This window comes from Podarcis gaigeae (genome assembly GCF_964106915.1).
Source record: "Podarcis gaigeae genome assembly, chromosome: 12".
NCBI lineage: Eukaryota > Metazoa > Chordata > Lepidosauria > Squamata > Lacertidae > Podarcis > Podarcis gaigeae.
In genome coordinates, this window is record NC_139688.1 from 989478 (window position 1) to 999324 (window position 9847).

The 9847-nt window shown below is 58.4% G+C and overlaps 2 protein-coding genes across 3 annotated transcripts in view; one reads left to right on the plus strand and one right to left on the minus strand.

Annotated features, from left to right (window-relative positions):
* LOC310827696 (uncharacterized protein) overlaps positions 1-9847 on the plus strand; it is a 751453-nt gene that overhangs the window by 368410 nt on the left and 373196 nt on the right. The gene's annotated exons all lie outside the window — the stretch shown is intronic.
* ASB10 (ankyrin repeat and SOCS box containing 10) lies at positions 649-8879 on the minus strand. Its single transcript, XM_083704289.1, has 6 exons — positions 8443-8879; positions 6033-6300; positions 3844-4348; positions 1885-1998; positions 1365-1609; positions 649-930 (listed from the first exon to the last, which is right to left on the minus strand). The coding sequence occupies exons 1-5, from the start codon at positions 8753-8755 to the stop codon at positions 1424-1426; spliced, it is 1386 nt and encodes a 461-aa protein (XP_083560415.1). The 5' UTR covers positions 8756-8879; the 3' UTR covers positions 649-930; positions 1365-1423.

The following is a 9847-nucleotide window of genomic DNA, read 5'->3' on the forward strand; positions in this document are numbered from 1 at the left end:
AGGCAGCGCAGAGTTAACCTGCGGAACTCCCTCCCGCAGGACGGCCACCAATCTAGACTTTTTTTTTTAAAGAAAGATTCAGGCTTTTCAAATATTCTGTTACCCAATATTTTGAACCACCGTTTGTGTATTTTTAGTTATCCTGTAAAACTGGCTTTATTGCGCTTTTCTGGAATGTTGTATGCTGCGAATTGTTATTTTATTGCGGCTCTAACTGCTGTTAGCTGGCCAGAGAAAATCAGCTGGCATGAGAAACTCCCTCATCCCAGGTCAGACGATTTAGCAACCCGCCTCTTCAGACCACAGGGGTCCCTCTACTCATTTCCCTGAGGCGGGCAGATGCAAACGGAGGAGACCATCAGGAGTTGTGCGAGGAAGAAAGAAAGATGCAAACGGAAGAGACCATCAGGAGTTGTGCGAGGAAGAAAGAATTGCAGCCGGTGCAGCTTGCGTGACGCCCTCCGCCTGGTGATTCAACCTGTGGCGTATTTGGAAAGGCTCATAGCCCACAACCCCCAAGCCAGGTCCCCAGTCCAGTCCAGAAATGCATGCTCATCCATAGATACACTCCCCCCCCCCACCCGAAGAACAGGATCAATCACTGCTTATATTCAACTTATAAAACACATTGAAGGATTTTCAGTCAGCTGAAATGCAACATTTAACGTTTATTTAGAAATGCAAACAGTGCCCTCATTCACGACCACCTCCTTCATTCGCCAGAGCAAAGCGGGGTGTTTGGGGGGGGGCGGGGGGTGTTTCTTCAGTTATTCTGGCGCTCCGGTGAATGACGTCATTGCTTTGGTTGGGAGCAGAGTCCTGGAGCTGCGCCCCCTGGCGTCCCCCCTCCCGGGCGCCTCACCTTTCGGGAGGCGGCTCAGAAGCCCCCGTGAACCCGGTGGCGCTTTTGCTACGTCAGTGGAGGCAACCCTGCAATTGGGGAGGAGACGGGACGACGGGGGGAAGAATTCTTGCAAGCGGAGCAATGGAGAGACGGGGGAAAGAACATCTCAAGAACGCGAAATTGTGGCTTTTGGGGGAAATCAACGTATTACCGGCAGTCTAGGCCAATTTAATACACGCGAGGGGGCCACGCAGCGCTCCTTAGCGAAGCCACCGCCCGCGGCTCATGAAGCCTCCCGGTTCCTAAGTTGCACTTCTGGAAAAGTTTCCCGGCAGTTTAGTTCGGGCATTGCGCTGCCTCCAGCGCCCTCTGCCGGCGGCCTGGAGCAGATGCGCGCGCTTGCCTCGGCCGCTTGGGTGGCCCGCTTCGACGGGACAGACCCGCAAGGAGCCTTTGCACTGGGGGAGCGGACTCCAGCCCCACCCACCCTTCCCACCCGTAGGCATCAGCTGCTGCGCACCTCGGACTGCGCCTGCCCCCGCCTCCCGCCAGTGAGCCAGCCAGCCCCTCTCCCGCCGCCTAGTACAGGACGTCTTCGAAGCGGAGCAGCACGAAGTCGCGCAAGGCCGGCGGCAGGGGCAGCTCCGGCAGGGCGCGGGTCAGGCGGGCCTCGAGGTGGTTCCGGATTGCGCAGCGCGCCAAGTGCTGCAGGGCGCGCGGACTCCGGCCCAGGGCGAAGAGCGACTGGAAGAGGCGCGGGTGTTGCTGCCAAGAGAGAAGCCGCGAGGCGGTCAGGAGGGGGGGAGGGGGCGCTGGGCTTAGCCGCGCAGGGGCGGGGGCTCCCCCCAGGGTCCTCCTTTGCGCACTTGCCACCGTCCAGCAAGGGCTGGGCAAGGAAAGCCTGCGGGAGCACCAGGGCTATTCGTAGGGGGGACAGTAAGAGCGCAGCGGCCTGGAGGAACCTCGCGGTGTTTGAGGTGCACGGGCCCCGTCGAGCCACTCTTGCTGTTGCACCCCACCACAGGATCCCGCGCACTTACCTGCACCAGCTCGGCGGGCACGGCCTCGGCCCACTCCTCCGTGACGGGCACGCGCGGGTAACAGTTGATCAGGGCCTCGACAGTGCGCGGGGAGGCGCAGCAGTGGCGCAAGACCTGCGACGGGAGGGACGAGGGGAGGCAGCAGTCAGAGGCCCGCGCCAGAGCCTGACAGCGCAAGGAGGCCCCGCCGAGTCGCTCCTTTGCGCTGCGCACTTTTGCTCTTCTAGACTCGGTAAACCGAGAAGAGCAGCGTGACCCATCCCATCTAGAGCCCCCTGACTGGGAGCCGCCGCCCCCCCTGGCCTCCAGGTAGCCTTCTGAAGTCAGAAGATGCTTCTGATAGAGTCGCTGCCAGCCAGTGTAGGTGATGCTGTGCCAGATGGAGCAACGGCCGGCTTCCTCGAGTTCTCCAGCCCAGTCGCTGCAGGACCCTGCTCTGTCTTCCGGTCGCAGCAGGGCCTTGACGGGAATGGACCCATTAGGTGAGCTGAAACCCCGGGCGTAACGACCTTTAGGCGCCCATGTCCATTATTTCAGTAGCAATGCAGGCAACGTGCATTTAACTCTCCCGCCCCCGCCCTGCAAATTATGTTTTCCAAGGGCTTCTGCCTTACTGAAGCGTTAGATAACACGCAGCTCCTTCTATTTGCTGTCCCGGGGTCCCTCTGCTGCTTTCTGGGGGGTCCTTTGGGGGGGCCCTGGGCTAGCGGGCGTTGTGCTTCCGCCCCGAGGTCCACCCCTCGCTGCTGCGCTAGTCCCCAGGCCAAATCCCACGTCGGGGTTCTCATGGCCCGGCACCTCCCTGGGGTTCAGGCGGCTGCGCGGCGCCCCTTGGCCGGGGCTTCCCTCTCTCTGGGACTGGACTGAAGCAGCGCCTGAGCCGGCTGCACGGAGCAGCTCCAGCCTCATTATCTGGTGTTAATAGGAGATTAATTAGTGTTAATTGTTGATTTTCCTGTATTTTCCCAAAGGGGAGAGCAATCTGCCAAGCCTGGGAATTAAGACAGATGGTTAACCCATTGCGCGGGGAGGTGGCCGAGATCAGGTGCAGGGGCTGATCTCTGCCCGGAGAGGGGAGAGGAGAGGCCCGTTCCCTCCCTATAACATCCCTTTCGCCCCCCACCCTCAGCAGAGGGCATTGGGCCTTTCCTGCCGCCAGAAGGGTCCGCTTGCAGCGCCGGCAGAGCCCCCCTGCAGCTCCGAGGAGAAGGCGGAGGGCGGGGTCCTTCGGGGCTCACAAGCCCAACCCAGTGGCAGGCCGTCCCGCAGGTGCTCTTAGGCGCTCTGGAGCTCCGGCTTCACTCAGCTGCTGGTCTCAAAGCGACCGAAGCGCCGTAATTATAACGACTGGCGGCCTCTGAGAGGTCTTGCAAGGACTGTTTTGCTTGCAACCTGAGACAGCATTCGGTGCTCCGGGGATCCTTTGCCCGGGCAGCTCTTTCAGCCTCAATGAGAACAGCATGTTGGACTGGGGGGGGGGGCACTGGCCCGATACAGCAAGCTCTCATGTTCTTAAACCCGCTTACGGGGTTCTGGGGTGCCATTTTTTTGGGGGGGGTGATTGGGCAGGTAAGTCCCGCCCTGCATAATCGATCATATGAAGCGATGTACGTACACCATTTGAATGGCAATGCCCACCAACTTGGAGGGGGCATTTATGGGGGGGCTGAAGCCCCCTCGGCCCCTAGGAGTTGGTTCCTATGGCGGGACTCCAGCAAGACTTCAGCCCTTTCCGAGGAGGCCATCGTGCAGGTGCCAAACCAGGCAGGTGAGGTCAGGTGAGGCGCATGCCGTGCCCTGGAGAGTCCCGGCGCCTTCCTCGCCTCTGCCACCCCCATAGCAGACAGAAGAGCCGTGGACTGGTGGGGCTCACAGCCAGCCAGCCAGCCCCTCCCCGCCCCCTCGTCCCAGGGCCCCCAGGACTTGAGGCGCCCCTGACCCTTCTCGCCCCGCGCGCACCTTGAGGAGGGCCCCGGGCCAGACGCGGACGGCGCCGTGGTTCAGCAGGTCTCGCACCACCAGCTCGGGCCGGTGCTCCAGTTTGTAGGCGGCCACCTGGAGGATGTTGTGCAGCGCCGTGTTGCCGCTGTAGCTCATGATGTTGACGTTGGCGCCGCGGGCGAGGAGCAGCGCCACCACGCGGGGGTTGGCGGCCTTGCAGGCCTGGTGCAGCGGCCGCTGCCGGTCCGCGTCGGGGGCGTCCACGCTGGCGCCCGCCTCCACCAGCTGCCGGCACACTTCGTAGCAGTCGCCCAGGGCCTCCGGAGGGTGCGCCTGGGCGCAGGCGGCGTTCAGCGGGGTCTGCCCCTCGGCGTTGCGCGCCTCCAGGCTGGCGCCGTGGCTCAGGAAGAGGCGCACGTGGCCCGCCAGGCCCAGCCGCGCCGCCAGGTGCAGCGGCGTGTCCTCCTCCTCCTCCGAGACGCAGTTCACCCGCGCGCCGTGGCACAGCAGCAGCCGAGCGCACCTGCGCGGGGAGAAGAAGCAGAGGGGTCGCCCGGTGCCTTCCTGGGTCCCCTCCCCGCCGTCCCCAGGCCTGTGTCCGGGCTCTGCTCCCCCAGGGGGTCCACTCGGGCAGCCTCTGGGCTCTCCTGGCCGCGGCCAACCTGGCTCTTGGGTACCGCCAGAGGGGCTGGGCTGGTGGGTTTTCAAACTTGCCCTAGACTAGAGACTTGTTGTGCTCTATTATAGGCCGGCCTTAGGAAAGTTCTCAGGGCGGCTCACATGAAGGAAGAGGCCTAAAAGTTTGGCGCGCTGCTTAGCTTGGCCTGAAGGCGTCAGAAAGAGGAGCCGGCAAAGTTTCCTTCCTCGAGTTTCCTTCCTGGCCTGAAGAAGTGTGCATGCACACGAAAGCTCATACCAAGAACTAACTTTGTTGGTCTTTAAGGTGCTACTGGAAGGAATTTTTTTTGTTTTGACTATGGCAGACCAACACGGCTACCTATCTGTAACTTGAGCTGGACGGTCGCTCTTAGCCACAATGGCTCCCCTCTCTGCTTCCAGCGTTCTGAATGAAAGTTGCTGGAAGGAAACAACCCGGCGGGATGGAGAGCTGCTCTCCTGTTCGGATGCTTCTCAACAGAGGCATCTGCTTTGGGCACAGCGAGATGGGCCACTGGCCTGATCCAGAACCGGGCGGTTCTCGCGTTCCTTCCGGCTAGGGCTGATACTTCCTGCCGGGAGGAGACCTCTCAATTCGGATGTCTCTCCATCGCAGAGACAAGCGCCGCTCTGAATCCTCTTTAGTCCTAGTATCAAGTGTATATTTCCTACAATAAATGGAGTTTTCTCCCCCTCCCCATTAGTCTGTTTTATCCTGGGTAAAGTGTGCACCTCCAACAGGTAATCTGTGGTCAATATTTCTCTCTCTCTCTCTCTCTCTCTCTCTCTCTCTCTCTCTCTCTCTCCTAGCTTCCAGCCTCTCCTCCAATAATTTGTCTACTCTTCTTTTGGAGCCATCCAAGTTGGTGGCCATCCCTGCCTCCCGGGGGAGGGAGTTCCGCCGCCGCCGCCCCGGACGAATGACTTTCTTTAGGCTCTCCTGAACCGTCCAACATTTGGCTTAGCTGGATGCCCCTGAGTTCCAGTGTTAATGAGATGGGGACAAAAACTTTACGCGCTTTCCCCATGCTATGCATAATTTTATAAACCGCTATCTTGTCGCCTCTTACTTGCACTTTCTCTAAAGTAAAACGCCCCAAATGCGGCCACTTTTCCCCAGAGGGCAGTCGCTCGTTCCCTCGATCATTCTGGTGCCCGTTTTCTTGAAAGGGCAGCGAATTGTTAATCATTATTACCGTGACCTTTTTTTCAGTCAGGGAGAAGCGCTTGTGGGATTCTCCTGTTTCAATATAACTTGGTAGTCTCGGGCGCCCTGCAGCTCAGGGAGAAAAATTGGGGTCGGGCGGCGGCTACGGGCATTTCCCCCGTTTGGGTCCAGGGGGGCGCCCTCTGCCGACTGTTCTGCTTCCAGGACCCCAGGACTGACCTTCCTCTGGGAAGCCAGGAGAGGACGGCTGTGTTCCCCACCCCACCCCCGAATGGAGGATGAGCGGCCCTTCTCCCCGGCCCGAAGCCCAGGGCCAAGCGAGGGGCGCCTCTTCCAGGCCACGCGCCCCAAGGAGACGCCCCGTCGGGGCTGTGCCACTCACTCGAGGGAGGCGGGGCTCCGGCACAGATGAAGCGGCTGGAGCCCTCCTTCTGAGACGGCCAGGGGGTCAGCGCCGAAGGAGAGCAGGAGCCGCACGCAGTCCGTCGTGGCCGCCGCGCACGCCTCGTGCAGCGCAGTCCGGCCGCCCGGCGCCAGGTCCACGTCCGCCCCGCGGAGCAGCAAGTGGCGCAGGCACTCCAGGTAGCCGTGGCTGGCCGTGATGTGCAGCGGGGTGGTCAGCTCCTGCTCGTAGGTCAGCGACCAGAGCCCTGTGGAAGGGAGGAGAGACGCTGGGTTAGGAAGGGCCGGGCGGCAGACACAAGGGCGCTTTGCACGTGCTCAGGGGCACGGTGGCGCGCGGAAAGCAGGTTCCAATGGAAGCCTGCAAGCGCTAGAAGGGCGCAAGAGCGATCCCCAAGCTGTTTCCCTTGGGGCAGCAAGGCGCTTTTCCTACCCCCGCCTCTCCCCCACCCCCGTTGATCTCTGGGCGCACTCAACCAGCGGGAGTTGAATCGGTAGTTCTTCCACTCGTCCTGGTCGCTGGTGTCGAAGACGGAGTTGGGGCCCACGCCGCTTTCGCGGTCGCCCAGGAGGCAGAGGATGGCGCACCCGTCGCCCGCCAAGAGCGCCTGCCAGAAGGCCTGCGCCGGGCCCTCGGCCTTGCGCGTGGAGATGGGCTCCATGGCCCCGGCGGACGGGACCCTCGGGGCTTCTCCGGCGGGACAGAGGCTGCAGCTGGGCTGCCCGGGACGGAGGGCTGCGTGCCCGGGTGTCAAGTCGCAGCCCGAGCTATTCTGGGGCTCCCTTGTGACTCGGCAGCAGCGCCGGTGCAAAGGGAAAGCGCCGCGCCAGAAACTGGGAGCGGGGCGAGGGGAGAAGGCAGGTGATCTCCACGCGCTTAGCGAGACGGGCTGCGCAACGACCCAGCTCGGTCCCACCAGCCCAGCCCTGTGCGCCCTGGCACGATCAACCTGGGCCGGTGGCTGTGGCCTACCTGGCAGGGTTGTTTTGACAAGGAAGGCACGAGAAACCCGTTTGCAAAGGGGGAAGGGCCGCAGGAGCAGATGGCAAGCCCCAGCTGGCGGGGAGGGTCAGCAGCATGTGAGGCGCGCGCCCCCGTCCGCGGGAGGAACAGGCCGGAGGTGGGAGCGCTCTCCGCGCGTTAACTTGGAAGCAAACCTTCCGCCCTTCTGCCAGGCAGCAGCTCCCCACGACTGAAGACATAAGCAGGACACGCCCCGGGGGGGGGGCAGCAACTGGTCTCCTTCCTCTGGTCCTGGAGCGCCGAAAGGATGATTCGCCTCTGCCAACTTGTCTAATCCCCTTTTAAAGAATGCTTTAGTTGAGATTCCTGCATTGCAGAGGGTCGGACTAGATGACCCTCAGGATCCCTTCCAACTCTCCACCTCTAGGATCTATAAAGTCGCCTAAAATGAGGAATCACCACAATCTGTAGCTGCAAAGCTGTGACTTGAACGGCCTATTGCTCCGTCTCCGTTTTGCTTCTAAAAACGTTGTAACCTTGCTGCAAGCACAACTTTCATAATCCCTGTTTGGTTTTGCCAGTTTGAAAGTGGGCAGGGGAGAGACAAGGGGTTTGGGTTTTTTTGCTTGTTTGTTTTTATTTTTTTATTTTTTAAAATAAAAAATTTATTTATTTATACAACAAGGAAAAAAAAAACACAAAAAACCACACGTTTTTAAAGTGACAGTATAAAAGAGAGTTGTCAGTTCTTGTTATGTTTCCAAAATAAAGGTTTGTTTGTGGGGAATCATTTTTAACTGACAAAACAACATATTTTAAAGGGAAAAAACCTATTCCCTACATTGCAGCATCATACTGAATAAACTGCCAGATGGGTGGGGTATAAATAATAAATTATTAATTATTGTTATTAATAATATTATCATAATAATATATGAACTCTATGTGTGTGGGAGTTTCAAAAGTGTAAAGGATAAACAAAGTATTTTATAAAGGGTCTCATTACCTTCCTCTCCTGGGGGGAGAAGAGAGGGCGGGAGGCTGCCGTGCCCACCCCTCCCTCTGCACCTGGATTGCAAACCAGCCATCTATCATGTTTCCTGGGCCACTTCCTGTGTGCAGAACATCTCCTCTGGGGGACTTGCCCCTTCTCCCTACAGACTCATCACTCTTGCTCTTGGGGTGTCTCAGGCTGGAGAACACGAGACTCTTAACCTTGGTCCTGGGTTCGAGTCCCCTGTTGGGCAAAAGATGGGGTTGGACTAAATGAGGCCTGTGGTCCCTTCCCAACTCGGGATCATTAGCTCCTTCGGCCTGCACTTCTCAATTGAGCAGCCTAATAGAATCGTAGAAAAGGGACCCCCAGGGCACACGGACCTCCATGCTCCAAGCCACCTTGCTTGCCGCCTTCCGTAGCTTCCCTTACCCCATTTCTGGCTGGTCCAGCGCAGATCTTGGCTCTTGGCGTGGATGACCAGGTTGACCTCGGCGCGCTCCGAGAAGTGTCTCTGCACCCCGTCCAGGTCCCCCGTGTAGAGGGCGTTCTGGACCACCATGTCCCTGCACTCTGAGGGCGGCTCTTTGTAGGTCCTCCTGCCCCAGGAGGCCACTGGGCCTTGGCAGGAGACCTGGCTCTTGGCCCCTTCCCACCTCCATCTCAGCTCCGCATCCAGCCCCAAGGAACGCCACCTGGAGGCCCTGGAGGAGGAGGAAGACGAGGAGGGGGGGGACCTTGACATGAGTTTCCTCCCAGAGAGACGATGGCTCTCCTTCAGCGCCTTCGACTGCTGGCAGCAGAGACAGCGGCTGGGGGCTTCTGCCCTTGGAGAGCTGTGTGCTTGCAGGACCAGGCCTGACTCAGGGCTTATAAATAGTCCTCTTGGCAGCCACCGCCTGCCTGCCTGCCTGCCTGCTGCTGGCTTCTTTTATCATCAGCTCCCAAAATACATTTCAGCACTTGAGCCAAGGGAGGTGTTTCGTGGCAGACCTGGGGAGATTCCAAATGTTTGCAAGCATGTGCAGAGTGCCTTCCCAAAAGCTCCCCGCACATGAGAGAATCTTTTTCTTCAGGAGCTCACTCAGCTCTCAAAAAGCAGACCCAATTCTGAAAAATAAGCCCCCTTTCCAAAGTGAGAAAAATGCTCATCCTGGAGACAGACAATGAGGGAATGGTCATCCTCTGAGATTTCCACCCAAAGTGCCCTTTGGGGAGCTGCAAATCTCCTTCCATGCACAACTTATTTTAGGATAATCTTTGAGAACAATTATGACCTCCAAGGATGCTTAGGCAGACTTGAATGACCTTCTCCCTTTTTATGTTTCCCTCTTAACCAAGAAATCGCTCTCATTCCGTTTAAGTAAACAATAAAAATATAAGGTTTTCTCGCCTCAAAAGTCTTGCCAGGATTCAACAAATACAGGGATGAAATCAGGCAGCCAAGGCACCTGCAATGCGCTCTGCATTGGGCTACCTTTGAAGGTGACCCAGAAACTACAACTAACCCAGAATGTGGCAGCCAGACTGGTGACTGGGAGTGGCCACCAAGACCACCTAACACTGGCCCTGAAAAAACTACATTGGCTCCCAGTACATTTACAAGCACAATTCAACGTGATGTTGAGCTTTAAAGCCCTAAATGGCCTCTGCCCAGTATACCTGAAGGAGTGTCTCTGTCCCCATCATTCGGCCCAGACATGGAAGTCCAGCTCTGAGGGCCTTCTGGCAAGATGTGAGGTTACAGGGAACCAGGCAGAGGGCCTTCTTGGTGGTGGCGCCCATCAGATGTCAAGGAAGTAAATTATTATTATTATTATTATTATTATTATTATTA